Source organism: Acanthochromis polyacanthus, chromosome 18 (assembly GCF_021347895.1).
Source record: "Acanthochromis polyacanthus isolate Apoly-LR-REF ecotype Palm Island chromosome 18, KAUST_Apoly_ChrSc, whole genome shotgun sequence".
In the NCBI taxonomy this organism is placed as follows: domain Eukaryota; kingdom Metazoa; phylum Chordata; class Actinopteri; family Pomacentridae; genus Acanthochromis; species Acanthochromis polyacanthus.
Genome location: NC_067130.1, coordinates 10,043,155 through 10,061,311, shown reverse-complemented (window position 1 = coordinate 10,061,311; position 18,157 = coordinate 10,043,155). Strand labels below are relative to the sequence as shown.

The 18,157-nt window shown below is 40.7% G+C and overlaps 1 protein-coding gene across 1 annotated transcript in view; it reads left to right on the top strand.

Moving 5' to 3' along the window:
• LOC110959713 (astrotactin-2-like) overlaps nt 1–18,157 on the top strand; it is a 286,904-nt gene that overhangs the window by 70,179 nt on the left and 198,568 nt on the right. Inside the window, exon 3 of the mRNA XM_051938273.1 lies at nt 12,863–13,292. Coding sequence (XP_051794233.1) covers nt 12,863–13,292 — 430 coding nt within the window. The remainder of the gene's footprint in view (nt 1–12,862; nt 13,293–18,157) is intronic.

The window sequence follows — 18,157 nt, the reverse complement described above, 5'->3', positions numbered from 1 at the left end:
ACAGTTACAGTTGCAGTGCAGCTGCATTTAGCTTGCATTTAATTATCATTTACTTACTCTTTTGAACCAGGCATAAATCTGTGCTTTTGGCAGGCACTTGATCTCATAAATGAGCACTGTATTAATTATCCAGGGTCAATTATTCTAACTATCAACAACAGATGCAAATGAGTTTAGTAACATGCAAATTTAAGAGGCTGGTCATTCACTGTTATTGTGCTTCTCATCTCTGTAGTTGAGAAAAAAAAAAGCCCGGTATTGGCACAACTGATTGAACTTTCAGCTGCTATATGCCAGACCTGTAGGTGGTATCTGCAGTGTAATTTGCTGCTGCTGCTGTGACTTTTCTTGGCTATACGTGGTGGCAGGTTTAGATGGAGCTTCACAGTAGGAAATGTGAGCCTCTTGGCACTGTGAGTCTGCAGCTGGATGTTATAAGTGGTGTGTCCTTGATAGCGCACGTGTAACTTTTGGACAAAAAATGATGCCGCTGATGTTGTTTTCTCTTGTTTGTGTGAAAGCTTTGCGTGCATTATGATGTGTGCTGTATTTTTGTTCTCCGCACTCAAAGTGTGCGTGTATGCGTGTGAGGGCTTCAGTGCAGGCCTGTCCCTTTCCGCATGATTATTCAGGATCACTCACCTCTCGTAGAATTTGAATGGTCGCATTGCGTCCACCCATCCATTCATTTTGTAAGCCATTTATTGTGCGCAAGGTCACTGGGGACTGGAACCTATCCCAACAACCGCTGGGCTAAAAGCAGAGTATACTTTTGACAGGGCACCATTCTTTGACAGAGCTGACACAGCTAGACAGACAAGTGTTTCCACACACGCAGTCACACCTGTGGAGAATGGGAGTTTCTCAAATTAGGATTCTATAAATCAAACCAAGAACCTTCCTTGTTTTAATTATATTTAGATTGAAAGTACTGGTTAAAAACTATCAGAATAAAGTTCATAGCATACTGTGTGTATGTGATAGTATGGACGAAATTTTTCTCTTTTTTTTCTGTATGCGAGCATGTGACCTTTCCTGTATGTATATCTGAGTAAATTAAAGTTAGTGTACTGAATCTGTTGTGCATTATACCAGCTAAAATCAACTTAAAATATACTGCATCTCGTGCTCTCTATCGCTTAAGAGCGTGATGGATAGCGTAAGAATTGTGCTTTTAAATATCTGTTGTACTGTATTACGTATCGTTGAAGTGAAATCATAAAGTTCAAAGTCTGCACCTACAAAAAACACCAAAAGATTTAATATTACTATCCCCATTGAAGTAGTGACCTTGTGCAGTGATGTACTTCCCCCAGTGCTTCTGCAACACTTGGATGTCCTGTTCTGTAAATACATCAAGCACCATCTGTGACACACGCTGGGTTTCCACTGCGTTAATATGGTGACCGTTCATCTTGAGTTTCATTTTAGAGAAGATGAAAAAGTTGCAGCAAGTCAAATCTGGTGAACAGGTTGGGACGGACAGTTTTATTGGTGTGACAAAAATTTTTTTGTATGTCTTCAATACACTTTAAGCAGGTGTGATGTCAAAGTGGAAAATCCAGTAGCCATTGTGCAGGTCATTTGCTTTTTACAATTTTCCTCAGATGCTTTCCTCTACGTCATAACCAGAGACGGAACTCTCTTCACCAGTGGTGGCCCTTGATTGGAAGCTTTAGTCACCCTGGGCATCTTGAGGAAACCCTTAGGAAACTTTGGCAAGGTGTTATTTATGTAAGTACAGGGTGAAACGAGCAAATATGCACCTGCAAGCAACTCAAGTCCTGATGTCGATTGTGCAACGTAACACCAAATCCTGACTCAGAGAATTGCTGCTTGTGCCTGTTACAGTACATAACCGTGCCACGCTCCATTTGTGGTAACAGAAAGAGAACTTTCTGATAGCTCCTTGTATATCTATTCAGAGAACATTCTCAGACACAAACGTGCACAGACATACTGATGCCCACCACATACACAGTCTGTCTATCCTTCATTCACACACACACACACACACACTTAGAAGTGTAAGCTTGAAAACAAACCTCTATAATAGAGCTCTTGTTTGGCTGGGCAAGTGTCATGACCAAAGCAAATGAGTTCTCTTTGCAGTTTTGTAGTGCAAGTAAAATGAGGGAAGATGCTATTTATAGTTTACCTTTGGAGAGACAAAACTCAAGTGACTGCACCCCCCACATTTCTCCCTCCCCAGTCTTTGTTTTTCCCTTTTTCTTCTGCCCATTCACTCACCTTCCCTCGCTGTCTGTTCTGTTGCCTGGGTAACCGTTACTGATGGAGACCAGGAGTTTGGGGAACAAAAGGAAAGTCTGGTGCTGAAGGGAGAGGATTATTGAATAACCTCGTTCATGTATGTGCTATTGGTTGCTTGTGTGTGTACTTGTGGAGATGCTTGTCACTGAAAATATGAGGCTGTTTTTTTTTTTCTTTTGCTGGTGCCGCTGAGTGTATGGATGGATATATGATTCAATTTACAGAAACCGTTGACTTCAGTACCATATAACAGGGAAACAGCCATCTGGTGTCTTCAGAAATCTAGACGTAGGAAGGACAACCTTGAAAAGCATTTAGAAACTTAAGTGGAAACTTGTGCTTGCTTCTGTAACTGTGAGAAAATACAGTCCCACTTTTATTTACCTAGTATTTGTCTACATCATAAAACCATTGCGGGCTGCTCAGTGGCGTAGTGGTTAGCACTTTCGCCTTGCAGCAAGAAGATCCCTGGTTCGACTCCCGGGGTGGGCCTGGGATCTTTCTGCATGGAGTTTGCATGTTCTCCCTGAGCATGCGTGGGTTTTCTCCGGGTACTCCGGCTTCCTCCCACAGTCCAAAAATATGCTGAGGTTAATTGAGTACTCTAAATTGTCCGTAGGTGTGAATGCGAGTGTGAGTGTTTGTCTGTGTATGTAGCCCTGTGACAGACTGGCGACCTGTCCAGGGTGTCCCCTGCCTTCGCCCGAGTCAGCTGGGATAGGCTCCAGCACCCCCCGCGACCCTAATGAGGATAAAGCGGTGTATAGAGGATGGATGGATGGATAAAACCATTGCCATATTGTGACACAGTCTATCTTTTTATTCTATTGCCATAGCATTGTGTGCTTTTAAAATGTATTTTTCCAGCTACTTTTGAAGTCTTACCTGTATATGTTTTTTTCCTTTAGTGCTTTATAACTCTGTGAACTTGACCACTTTACTTTGAAGCCCATAAATAGATAATTACATACCGCTTAAATCTTTATGAATCCAACAGCCACTGTTTTGTAGTATTTAGTCCCGTATTCTTTCCTTTCACGTACTGTTTTATGAGGTCAAACCGAACAAGCTTTATAGTGTTAAAACTAAGGGACGCTCATTGGAACCAAATTAGTTTCTTCGGTTGAAGTGTTTTTTATATGTTGATGAATCACTTCAGAGATATTTACCGTTGAAAATTAGGCCACCCTCACTGCATAGCTCATTAACCTTGGAGAACTCTAAAGATAACACCATCAAGCTTCCACCTTAAGCTGGCAGCATTCTTCTCATCTCCTCGTCTGCGTCTATATCTTACTATTGATTCATCCCAATTCTTGCTGTTCTTTTAATGCCCTCTGGAAGCATGCCGATTAAAGTCTTGGGGAAATTTCCAATTAATGTATATGTAAACTGCTTGTTTCTCCTCCCCTTAGTGCTAATGACAGCAGATGTGTTTTGCTAGCAGCCATTAATGACTCAAGCACCAATTGGGAACATCTGTGCTATTTGAATTGGTCTTGGAAGTGTTATTCAGACCTTTGTCATCTATTAGCATTTTCAAGGCAATATTAATTATTGCATGTTTTCAGTCCAGAGTTTTAGATTTCAGTTTTTCCACCTCGTCTCAAGCCAAATTCAGTGACAAACTACGTGGTCTCTACAGTCTTAATGTTTTAACCCAAGGCCCAGGTGAAAGCAAGTGTCAAAATGAACACTTTATATAACATGAAATATGTTTTCTGTTGTGGAGACATTGCTGTGATATGTGGAGCAGAGACCAGGGATAGAGGGTGTGAGGGGAAGAGCAGCAGCGAGGGCGAAAGTGAGTTTTTGATTGCATCTGGCATGAATGGACAAAGACTACCATCCCCTTCAGCTGCTGGTGTTCGCTGACAGGTCTACTCTCACAAGCTGTTGTGGTAACACTTGGCCGACAGCTGCAGATACAAATAAAGGCCTCACTTCAAGCTAAACGACAGGGAATATAACAAGGGCTGAGGCCCCAGCTGCCTCTGATAGGAGCACACAGGCGCAAGCGCACACTAACACATAAACACACCTATAATCACACATAGCTCCATTGCACCCGCCAGCTTTCAAAGCAAGAATATTTCTCTCTCTTGCGAAGTCATTCATTTTGCAGATTCAGTCTTGTGTTTATTCTGCATTATGTTGAATACGACACAATTGTGCCTGACAGCGCCACAAAAAGAACGTACTGAGTGATCTTTGTAAGCCTCAAAAAACTATTTCTTTTAAATGTGGGCCTCCGAGAAAAATGGGGAAACAAAATAAGCGTGTGCGTCCACCATTATTTTCCAACATGCTTCTCTTTACAAGTATGCGCCATTGTCCGCACTCTGATGCCTGAATCTTTACAAAAGCAAAAATCCATTCTCTTCCCTTTTCACTCCTCAGCTCTTGCTTTTTTTTTTTCTCAATCAAAGTCACCCCAAGGGCCTCATTGTCCAGACCCTCTTACTGCCTTGTTATCAACAGCTGTAGCAAGCCTGTATTGGCCCCTCGTGACACCACTGCAAATATTGGCATTACCTTTCTAATCACATTTCTTTCCCTGAAATGTCACGGAGGGGAGGGCATGTGTGCTTACAGTTGGCTTACACTGCCTAAATGTGAAGATATCATCTCTCGTATAAAAGCAAATGAAAGAGCCACAGTGTAGTGTGGGTGGGTGAGGTTGGTGTTCGGGTGCGGGGGGCATCGCAGTCTCTTCTTTTCGAGCAGTACTAATTTACCACAGTAATGAGCAAGCAGCGGTGCATGGTCATCAGGCAATTATATTTGGTTACCATGCAAACAGTGAGCATCCCGGGATGTCATTATACTGAGAAATATAGCCAGGCTCCATTACAGTGGCGCTGGAAAGCTAGCCATTATCCAAATGGAGAGCCATTTATTCTTTACATGTGTGTGATTTTTAAGATGCATAACGTTTTTATCCTCCAGGGATGACCTCATGGATGGAATATGAACGGTTTCAGTTGTCGTTTTCCCCCCGCCATTCAGATCCCTACATCTATAGGGATTTTTTTTTCAGTTGCTTTTTTAAAGCAATTTTCTTTTTTTCTCAATCATTTTGAAGTATAATGACAAAGAACACAGTTCATTTAGGGTTAACCAATGTCTGTTCAGCCAAATGTCATTATTTATAAATCAAAAGCTTTGGAAAAGACTGTTTTACCATCAACCACATGCTTGGAAAACAAGACAAAAATGGAAGACAACTTAATCTAAGTTATTACCGTTATGTTCTCAGAAGTCACTGTAACCATGTAGTAGCATTTCATTGTATGCAGTGTTGAGCTTCTGATGCACTAAGACTGAAAAGGTGACATTTAGTTTTTAGTTGCACTGTGGATATGCAGTATATAATGCAGAGGAGGAAATTTAAAGCACTTTCTTTGATGTTTGACACGACTAAATGTGAAAAATAATGTATTTTCGCCGACTTTTGGAATGGTACGTTTGTAAAGAATGACTTTGTTGGGTAAGTGCTGCATATGTATAAGGAACTCCCCGCGCAGAACTGAAATGCCATTTATCTCTGTAATGCATGGAATCGATGCAGATTTCAGTAGGTGCACTGAGCTTTGAGACACTGAAACAGCCTTATTGTGCGTCTGGCTGAGAGAAGAAAGTGGTGGGTTTAGGGCATTGGCGAAAGCAGGAAACAGCCTAGGAGAGAGGTGTTGGGTGGGCACGAGCAGCACACTAGAAAATCAGCCCTAATTCTTTGTTGTAATTCACAAATCTAGGGCTTAAGGCAGTATTATCTGCCCTCAATTCTTTTCCGTCTGTGTGATTGAGCATTGTGGCATGTAAAAGGGGAGGATAGAGAGGTGGAGTAATGAAGGGATCGGACCTGAGACGAGAAAAAGGGGGTTGGGGAGAGGGTGGTGGAAACTTGTATTAGTTTCCGTGGCGGGAGGGACAAAATGGAAAGGTCGACCTGGTGCTTCTCAGTTAAGCTGTAGGAGATTTTAATTCAGTTTTCAATCACAGTGTAATCAGATTTTATGATTAGGTAGGGGCGTCTGGTCACTGTAATTTCTCTAGTGATTTACATGGCTGGGGCTGTGGATTTTTATAAATGAATTTCTGTTTCTTTGGAATAGATTATTTCACTTCTGTCAGAAAAATGTTACCTTTCCAACTGAGATATAATGCACGCTTTTGCATAGGCCTTTTGAAAACATCTCCAACGTCCAAATTATGTTTTCAACAACTGAATAGACCGGTGAGACAACACTCTGTTAATGGAAAACAACCTGTGCACTTATGCAGAAGAGAGGACATGCCAGATGACACTGATTTAGTGTGTTGTTCATCAAAGCTGCCATTAAATCTCACTCACTCTGAGAAAGCGAGTGACGGACTTAGTCGCTGAATGACAGAATTAACAAAAAAAAAGCTAGTGGAAGTATTGCCATGCCGTGTGTGGTAGTATTTCCCCATGCACCCAGGTAATGGACAGGCACAGTCCCTCCTTGGTGAATTAGCAGAGTGGAAACATTAACCAGAGAGCCAAACCCTGTCATTCACGCTGCGGCTTCTAGTTGGACAGAAGGGAGTGGAGAGCAGATGCTAGGGCACATGCCACTTTAACTTCCTGCTGGGAAAGGATAGGGATAGGAGAAACAGATACAGCACCGAGAGGACGGGAGGTAAGAAAGCGTGGGAGGTTGACAAATAAAAGATGGTGACAGAAAGAGTTGGAGTGAGAGGGACAGGATGTTTTTATGCCTCGAAGGTCTTTGTCTGGCACATGGTGGCACGAACACAGAAACACTGTATTAAAAGCATACCTGTGCATTTCAGTGCACTTGGCTGCATGAGCATCCGTTGCGCCTCGGTATGTCATCTGTGGCATCCATTACTTCTTTTTCTATTTGACTGACGACTCCACTGCTGTCGGTTTAGCATGAGAACATTTCAGTAACATTTTCTCTCAAGAATGCACCAAAGATTGCCGTAGTCCACTGTTAGATTTGGAGCAGGAGGTGGATGGTTACTTGGAGCAGGAGGTGGATGGTTACCGGGGTTCAGTGAGCCACTGCCTCCGCTGTGCACAGATGGTGGCTAAACCACAGAGCATGTGTTGGATGTGTTGGCTCTGAGTCGTGTTGTTTCACTGCATAAAGAAGCTTATTAGGATCATTAGGGAGTCATAGTTGTTGAGTACATATAAAAGTCTAAATTCTCAACATCTTGAGGCTCTATGGGAGCTATTGATCCGAGTGTGAGGAGTGGATCAATGGAGCTGATCATTAAACTTCCTCGCTGTTAAAGAGTTTGATGTGGTTTGAGGGCTTGATTGAGTGGGGCTTTCATCAATAAAGTGAACGCCATTTGTGTGTTTGCTTCTTTACAACTAGTTCCCTCTGAGACATAATCTGTCACTATTTTCTTGTTTCGAAACATGCAAAAGAAGCATTGTGTAATTTTTGCAAAGGTGTTTCACACAGTGGATGCACATGATTCTTAGATACATGACTTAGTGACATGATTTTGCAGTTATTGCCCAGTATCTAGCATAAATTGAAAGGATATTTCCAGTTAATTTAGCTTTAATTGACTTATTGCCGTTCACTTTTTTTTTTCGAACTTGGCAAAGCATCTGCCTCGACATCTGCTATTGTAGACCACTTTTTTTCGTCTTCGATGAATGGGCCAACGAGGAATGACACATCTGAGACATCCATGGTGACAGTGCTATTTCTGTCTTCAACAGAAGCAATGCCATCGGAATCAGAGTCGCAAGAATTTTTACAGAGATTAGACAGAATGTCAGAAATAAATAGACCGAAGGAACAAAAACAGTGGAACACCTACACACACACGAGATGATTTTTGCTGCAGTTTGATTTATTTATTTATTTTGGTTATCGTCTGTACGTCTCAATGAATGCTGACCATATATTTGGCAAGACAACCCGACTAGTCCAAAAAAGAAAACAGGCTCTAATATTATTAATTTTTAAGCGCACGTGCAAACACATACCAAGTTGTACTTATCGTTTAAAAAGATATAAGTTGAAGACTGAGCAGGAAGTAATTTTTGCAAATGTAATATTTCTTAGCTGTATGGATAAGAACAAATCGCAGCTTCAGTTACTGCTCTAAACACGACTGACAGCTGAAATGGTAATAAAAAAAAACGTATTTATGCAAGCACCGTGTAGCATATTTTTAAGCCTAACTGAACCCCAACTGTGCATATTGCTGCATTTTTATTAGCACACACTGGGGTCTGTCTACAATTAATCGGTGATTGAATAGATTTAATTTGCATTCACTTCAGTCAAGTTTAATGATCAGGTCTAATAGAGCTTTGCTTTGGGGTACTTCACTTCTCGACTTTCTACTACTTACCATCGTCACATAGCCTAGCCGCGCTAGACCCATCCTCTGAAGACGCAAGGGTCTAGGCAAGCTCGACAGGGAGGGAGGCGGGCTAAAAGGTTGTCTATCAAATCACTCTGCAGCAATTGGGTAGGTATACAACCAATCAGCGCAACGAATAGGCTCCTAGAGCGCCGGAAATCAGAGGATGCGGTAGTTCGGTGAAGCCTTATTTATACAGTCAAAGAGTGAAGCTCAAGTATATTACAGACATGTTAACAGAAAGATTATTCAGAGTCGGTGCTGATGGAGCTCAACGACTGTTGTCGTTTTTGTTGTTGACCCTGGCAGAGAATTAAATTTGTTGCGGTGGGTTGTCTAGCGTGGCTAGGCTAGTTGTTTCTGGTTGTTTCTGTCAGAATTGTCACGCCTCTGTCGTCACTTCGTTACGCCCGCCTTCTGACTCTACACTTCATGGTGATTCGTCCGGCCAGTTTTAGGAGCATCCAACCTCGAGCCTTATGGAGGGTAACTAGACCCACCCTGGCAGAGAATTAAATTCGTTGCCGTGGGTTGTCTAGCGCGGCTAGGCTAATCGTCACATTGTCTGTAACTAAATATCTAAGATGTGTGCATGGTAAAGTCATCTTGGAAACTGTCACTGTTGACTGCAGTGTTTGTGTTCATTATAAGCCAGAAATGTAAAAACGACACTTGCAGCATTATAGCAGCTTTCTAACGGAGGTATTTTTTGCTATTGTGCTGGCAGTATATGGATGTTTAGGCTGCCGCTGTTCATTTGCATGATTGTGTTGAAGTTACATAAATGTTTTGCAGGTCTAATAAATTTCCCTAAACACTGCATGTATCCCTCAGGCTCTATACTGTTTTAAAGGTCAGTTTACAACGACCGCGAGAATCCAATCTGTAAAGATATGTTTTTAAAACACCCAGAATAATGCATTTAAAGTTCCCGAAGCCATGATAATCACGCTGCATATTTGTCTCGTACATGGGGATAGTTTCTCTGGTTAAAGCACCTCTGTGGTAGCATATCTTAATATTTTTATTAACTGCAAATTGTGTATGTGTTCCACCTTTTTCTACTTCTTTCAAACCCAATCATTCTGGCTGTCACTGTTTCTTACAGCTCTATAGCTGCCAAATAATTTAAAAAGCTGCCGCTGTCCTTCTCCCTCTGCAGTGTAAAGAGGGTTGTAATGGTGAAACCAGCGTGATAGTTTAATCTGAGTAATTGCTTAATAATTCATTGCTGGTGTTTGCAGCCATATTGCATTCAATCTGTAAAAGAATGAGGATAAGAAGTAAGTGAGAAGGGGTAAAACGCTGGCAATCAAGCTTATCAGGGGAATATGTAAGGAAGTAGGCAACAAGATATAGCAAGCAGAAAGGGAAAAGGGAAATGGGAGGTTAGGGCAATGAGAGGTAAAAAACAGGGACAGAGAAAAACGGTAATGGAAAGCTAATATGAAAGGCTGCAGAGAAAAAAAGGAAAACGGAGAAAAAACATAGAGTGATCGAGATGGAAAATGGGAGTATTATGGGAAAAGGAATGCAAAGTAAGGAAAATAATCATGGACTGCAGTAAACCTACACTACAGAAAAGAGTGGAATTATGGGGCTTCTAGCCACTCTCCTCCCCGTAAAGTCACTCGGGACTAAAGCAGCAGGGATTTGTAGGGTCTGAAGATGAACAGAAAACCCATTTTCCCTCATGGCTACATCTGCCACTGTGAATTTATATGGCTGTTGTACTGAAGAGTGGAAGAAAGATGCAATCAAACATGAAGGGGAGTGTAGACTGAGAGACACACAGCAATCGAGAGGGAGCGAGAACAAAAAGTCAGAACAGTGGAAAGCACAAAGGAAAACACTGCGAGATGATATGGGAAAGGAAATTTGAGAGAAACGAATTAGGAAGGTAGAAAAAGTACTTGAAAGGTAAACTCTTAAGGGCACTGAGGCAACAGACACAGTTAACATGACAGATATGGAAAGACAAAAGTTGACTTGTGATGTGTCTAACTTTTTAGCACTGAAAGTTTTCAAACTGTTAATGCAAATTACTTTCATGTGCAGATTTGAATTTAAATATAAGGAAGGCAATTAAGGCTTTAAATGTCTAAAATGTCTATCAGTGCATGGTGTTACATTTTCATGGCAAACAAACAATCCCAGTGACAAATAATGTCGGTGTTGAGATAGATAAAGACGTCACTGAGCTGCATAAGCATTCCTTTGTTGTGTTTTAGGATGCAATTTATTCCTTTTTGCTTCCATTTTACATTACCATTTCTCATTTGTGCTGCAGAGCCCCACCATGCCACATTAGCACTCTGTTCCTAAAATGAAACACAAGCTTCTTCATATGTTTTCCGCTGTTCTTCAGGGGAACTAATGTAGAAGTACAGGCTGAGGGGAGTTTGTAAGACTGCATTTCTGCAAAGCTGCCATCCCATTGGAGATTAATGGATAAGTTTGTCCGTGGTACTAGTCCTCTTTGTGCCGCCTTACCTCTCAGCATACTTGATTTATGGACACCCAGCAGTGCATGAGTTATAATTTGAAAGGGGTTTGTTTTTCTTCATGAAGATGGAATTTTAAATGTTGTGATGAATGAACCCTTGTGGATTTTATTTATTATTCTGTCGTGAGTGCGAGCGTGTGCGTGTGTGTGTGTCTGCACGTGCATGAGCTCTGTGCCTCTGTTGCATGTATATGTGCATGCACGCAAAAGATTCTGTAAATATAGCTACATCGTTAAATATGTACTTGCAAAAGTGCTGACGCTCCGTTTTCTGTCCGACATTACAAATATATTACCCCTAGGTTGCCATGTCTTGCTGAATCCAATACCACATCTCACCTATTGGATGCCATTGTGAAAAATCAAAGAATAAGTCACGGCCTCCCTCTCTTTCCACCATTCTGTCTGTGCATATAGATTTACATTAGCATCCAACTGCTGTGTGTATGGCAGGAGGTTTGATGTATCTGTGATGGTCAGATATTGAATGAACCACGGAGAAATGTGATGCTCCTTTGTGAATTTACAAGCCGGTAGCAAGGGCTTAGGGAGGAAAGAGGGCAAAACAGGCTAACAACCCTTGTGCATTGGTGTGTGTGACACTCAAAAGATAGGAGTTCAGATGTAGCCCTGCTGCAAAGACAATTATTTCTGCCTGACTGCCGTGTATGTGCTGGTGAGATACATAAGGAATGGAGGCAATAGCAGGAACATTTACACAGTGTAGTACAATCCCTTCATGCTTTAAATTCATCATTTGCAAATCTTATGATGTAAAATTATTGTCGGGAAGTGCAGATTCAACTGTAGTCATTTTTTTTAAGCTTCGGTTTGCGATGTATCTGCTGTGCATCTCAATTTATTCATGCAAATTCTGTATGCAGGCACAGATTGTGTGACTGACTCCAGAAAGTGCACAATGTGCTAACAAAGAGCTGATTTTAAGCATTAAAATCTGTAATGTGCTGTATAGTAATTTTATAGTGTGTGAAAGTGCTTTAAAGTGTGTGTGGGAATCAGTGTGTCTGTGTCCTTCCTATCGTCTAATTACTTGCTAATGTCATCATTGCTACAGGGGTATGCTGTGTTTCATTCTTCTTTCCCCTTTTCCTGGATAAGTCCACAAATAGTTTTTTATCCTCCTCATCAGCTTCCTTTGTAGTACGAGGACTAAAGATATATCATCAACGCATGAAAAAGGACTTTGAAGCATACTAATCACCATCCATAGCATTGCTATAATTTGTATATTGTCATGTGTGTGTGACATATGTTTGATTAGGGTCAACTTGTGGTCGTCTTTTCTTAGTGGTGATGAGCCTGCAAGGTTGTCATTATATTTCAGACTGCAATAAAAATAGTTTGGAGTATTTCTGACCAGCCGACTTGTACTGTGGCAGGCAGAAACGTGCTGCTCTCGTCAGAAGTCTGTCAGCAGCCTCGTGTTGCTGTGAGAACGCTCATATCAAAGTGCTCATTGCCAGACCTCTTGTAATAGCTGGCGAATGGTGTTAATTGGCATTCAGCCTAATATAGCTGGCATTGAGGCTGTGATTGCAATTGTTATTGTAAGCTGTAATTTGTCCTTTTATTTTACAATCTGTACAGTTGGTTACCACCTTAAATGTTATATAAAAATAGTTGACCTTGTGTACGTCCCCCATATTTAGTCCTCTTCCTTTCTTTTTCTTTATCCAGGGAGGCCTCATTGCCCTCCTCCTCCTGATCCTCCTCTTCACCCTCGTCCTCTACACCCGCCACCGATGGTGCAAGCGCCGCCGCATCCCACAGAAGAGCGCCAGCACCGAGGCCACCCACGAGATCCACTACATCCCCTCCGTTCTGCTGGGACCGCAGGGCCGTGACAGCTACCGGGGTTCCAGAAACACCCACCAGCACGGCAGCTCTGTCATCGGAATGCCCATCCGGGAGACCCCGATACTCGACGACTACGACTGCGATGAAGACGACCAATGTGGACACTCACTTAACTCCACACCCAACCAGCTCCACAACAAGCTGAGCGATGGGAAAGTCCTGGATGACTATGGAGTTAACGTCGGCATCGGAGGACATGCGGACATGATGTGCAAGGAGGATGATATCAAGCATAATTTTGAAAAACGAGGTAGGTTGGCTGTCTTTTTTTTTTCTTCAAATCACATTAGAGGTATGGGGATTGCACAGCATTGATAGTAATTAGGCGATACCTCCAAGATTAACAGCATACCAAAAAGGAAGTGTGAGGTGTCATAGGAAATGTGTTGTGCTCAGTGGTGGTGTGTGAGCATGATTTTGTACATCCGTGGAGACTCTCAGTGCCAGGTCCTCAGATGGGCCAGCCTGGACGCTTTTACTTTGGCTCAGGCCGGACCACCCATGTTCTTGATAGCACAGTGTGTCCTGTTTATATTTTGTCAGACATAAGCAGTTTTGTAAGACTCGCGTCATCACTTCATGTGGCGACAGTAAGAATCTTATGAGTCATACGAACTCCTTCATAAATCGTGCCGGTGGAACAGTGAATGTTGCATACGCAGTGCTCCTCCTCGGTTGCCATGGCCATCGAATCTCCAAGTCCAGCACAAGTGTAATGCATAGTCATGTAATTTAATGTAACGTGCGAAGGTCAAGTGACAGGGGCCAAGGCTCGGTCTAGTCAATCCAATGCTGTTAGTCTGTTGGCCCGTGCTAAACAGAATCAGGGGTCTCCACTTCAAGCAAGAGGAAAAAAAATAAATCTTGCTGCTCGTAGCAAAACAAGCGACTCTTGAAAATTGACTGCAATAAGGATTTTTTTAAAACACCTTCTCCAAACATTATTATCTCAGGCTGTGCAGAAGCATTTGCTAATATCATATCCTGTTAAACCTGGGGTGCTCCTCTGCCAAGCCGGACTTTAATAATTGAAGGGTGCTGACTGAGTTGGAGGGTGCCCTGGTTATTCATGTATTACTGAATTATGCATGAAGCTGTAGAAATTCCCTCTTGATCCCAAGTATTTATCACTTAAATACACAACCGTATTTACACAGGCTGTTTGAGTTCGTATACTCAACTGAAAATGTGTTCGAAACTGGAAAAAAATAGAACCCAAACTTTCATGTTGTGTAAGTTTGCTTTACTATTTTGTGTGTTGTGTCCAGTGCTAATCTGTGTTTTCACAGGGAAGTAGGGAGATAGCTAAGATTATTTCAACTAGTAATTTGAACAGAGGATGAAAATGATCTATAAAAAAGAATATTAGAATGTTTTCTGTTGCTGAGAGTGGTTCTTCAACTTAAGGTTTTAATATTTCATGCTCATCCTTGAGAATTAATGTCATTTCTGTCTCGTTCTCACTCTGTGAATTTACTCACGACAATGAAACGCAGCATGACTAAGCAGCACAGTTCTTGCAATGACCTGCCTTATTTACAGCGACCGTATAGGTGAATTAACTTTTCGGCTGTAAAATATAAATGTCTCAGCTTACCAAAAAATGACTCGCCATTACAACTGCGACATACCTACATTTCTCTTTCCCGTGACATTTTATCTGCTGACCTCCTATTACATCTTTTCTTTTTAACTCACACTCCCATACCATTTAAACCTGCTCTTTTGATCTCCCCACACAGCACTGTCGACAGAAAGCGGCCCTTATTTAAAAAGGAAACAGAAAGTGATGCAACAAAGTGATGAGAAATTCATGTCTGTTATAATCCTGAGTGGAAAGGCAGACTGTTGGGATTAGAAACGAAAGAATGTGACCTTTCTCTCGGGCTAACTGAGGGCTGGTGTTATGAGAGAACAAAATAAGCGACCGTTGTCCACAAATAGCACCAAGAAGAGGTCCAGGCGAACAGGTTATAAGCAGCACGATGTAAAATTAACACACAAGCAGAAAGACTCATCAATGATACAGTGACCTGCAGCTAAAAAAACTTTATGTATTTGTACTAGTTCTAAAAGAAATGTGCACATTTTCCTCTAGAATGGTAACACGTGTATTGTAAAAAGGGTCATGTATGTAAGATTTACGCATTGAAATATATAAAGACAACAAAACCAATGTTAGTTCGATTAGGTTCATTTTGTTGTTATGTACTATACGAAACTATTACTTATTTAAACCGACAATTCAGGACAAAGTTGATTACCGTGCTGACATGTTTCAACAGCCTCTGCTGTCTTCTTCAGAGCGTCATCCGACGTTTGCTGGCATGTCCTTTTTTATCACCATCCTGGGACACCATCCTCCGGAGACCACTGGACGGCGGGAGGCGTGGTCGGTTTGACAGATTCTGACAGATCTGTCAAACCGACCACGTGATAAAAAGGACACGTCCGCAAACGTCGGATGACGCTCTGAGGAAGACAGCAGAGGCTGTCGAAACATGTCAGCAAGGTAACCAACTTTTTCCTGAATTGTCGGTTTAAATAAGTAATAGTTTCGTAAAACCAATGTTATTAATTTAGTTGACTTGTGTACTTACATAATCCCAATTAGTAATAATCCCTGAAAAATCTGTTTTTATTCAGTGTAATGGCATCACATCCCTCTTTACCTGCTGTAGCCAGGAACACACTGTAAACACCAGATGATGTGTTAGAGTGTGAAAGGAAGAAGTAGTCAGTTACCTAGCTACCTCACCATTTTCTTGTTTATTTTGTAATTCTGTTAAAAATATTACTAAAAAAAGATTCTGAATATTTCAGTATAATTGTTTTGATCACATTTACCAATACTGGGCTGTGATTGATTATAAAACATTAATCTGGGCTAATGGTTAGCAGTTAGCATTACATTACTTGAAGGTATTTCATTAGCATGAAATTACATTTCATAAGTATACATGAATAAATGTAACATAAATTTTTTTAAAAAATACATGAAAATAACAACTCTCCTGACCTCACACTAATTCACAACATCAAACTTTTGTTTCTCTGCATGGAGACAGAATTTAAAATGTTGTGATAAATAAACCCCGGTGGTTATTATTGTTATTATTATTCTGTCACGGGTGCTTGTGTCTGTTTTGTATTTCTATTATTTGTATGACTCACTTGTGAAGGATCATGATTTTTTTCAGTGTGATTGTTTTCTGTACAGATAACAGCACTGGGCTACGGTTGAATATGAAACACGATGTTAGCTATAATAGGCAGTCCACTCGTCTGAGCTAATGGTTAGCAAGCATAGCATTACTTGCCAGTATATAATTTGAATGACATTGCATAACATGAGCATACATGATTAATTGTATCATAAATAAAAATCTAATTTGCAGTGGCAGTGAGGACAACAACTCCCATGACCCCACACTACCTCACAACATCATCATCTTTTTTTTTGTATCTTTGACATTTATCGGACTCCTGCTGTTGGTTGCCTGACAGAAACCTGATGACTGGCACTATGTAACAAATAATTAGATTCTAACCTATAAACTGTGTGTCAGCCTACCTGTCCTGGGTGCAGAAAAGTGCAGGTCAGCATTGGATCCTGACTGATCTTGTCTCCTTGTCGGGGATAATTAATAAATACGAATAATTAATGAAGTTAATATGCACGGCAGCTCTCTCTGTTACAAAATGTTCACATCAGTCGTGCCTCTAGCCGATAGCTCAGATAGCTCAGAGGAAAGAGGAGCTGAAAGCCACAAACAAAATGTCAGGGAGCTTATAACATTGTTGCATAACCAAGGTTACAATCAGGAAGACGAGTCTCATTAATAAATCCAGTTTCTTTATCTTGAGTGCATTTAAAAAATTGAATTCATGGATATTGTAATTTTAATGGATGTGACATTGTAGAGCAAATTCAGCTAGGCAAATTATATAATCTATATAATGTAAAATACAGAACAAATTCAGTGCGCCACTGCATAATATGACTGTAATGTTGAAAGATTGAAATCTGTGTCATTCTGTCATTTTTTAGTTTTAGTTTTTTTTTTATATATTTTGCTAGTCCACCTTTACTTTTGATGGCAGAGTTTTTTTCCCCCACTGCACAGGGATGATGTGAGATCCTATCATTTTGAATCATTTAACATTTTCCAAACTGTGTTTTCAGATTTCTGAAAAGTCTGTGTGCACATATCTCTGTCAACTCAAGCCACAACTTTATCCCCCCTGTGCCACCTGTAATATTTATGGACCAATATTAAAACAAGAAAATCTTAAATCCGAGTGGTCACACTTTGTCCTATGCGAAATGGAATGGAGAATACGCAAACCTGCAAACAAAGTATTGGCTCATTCTATCTCAAATTGTCACATTTTTAGAGCAATTTCTGCACAGAGATTTGACTTCTCCTGACAGCTTCCTAATTTTTTTCAACTTGCCCATAATCAGAAATTATTAAATTTACTTTATCATTGTTGCAGATTCTGAATCAGTGGCATTAAATGGAAATTCAAATTTGAGGCTTTTTAGTTGAATAATTTCTGAGATGTTGTCCTATGGCAAATCTGAAGAAAGTCTTGCCTTAACCTCAGAGACTAAGCCACAACTAATGTCCAAATCCTGAACTTTGTTTTTCAAGTATTAAAAAGTCCATTATGCATCACTAAGCAAATTATTACTACTTTAAAAACCTAATATTGATGCTTTAAAAAATACATATCGATTGCTTCCAAATAAAAATAACCATTGAGAGGAGAGAGTAGATACAATGTTGAGTGACAGCACAATTATTGATCGCTTTTCGAGCCACGCATAAAAATGAACAGCAAAAGCTCTGAAGAGTTGGTTAAATATGCATTTGACACATTAATATTTAAGTTGCATTTATAACGCTAGCATTTTTAACAACCTTAAAAATCCAAACACTGGATTTTAAAATATTTACAATATATTACATATTTATGATATAATACTTGGCACATTTAGAGATCTGGACCTGGAATAATCCAACTGCAAAATAAAAGGAAGTCTCCCAACATTATTCTAGTACTGAGTTGAATGGTGGTTACAGATACATACATAGGGTAGGTACATCA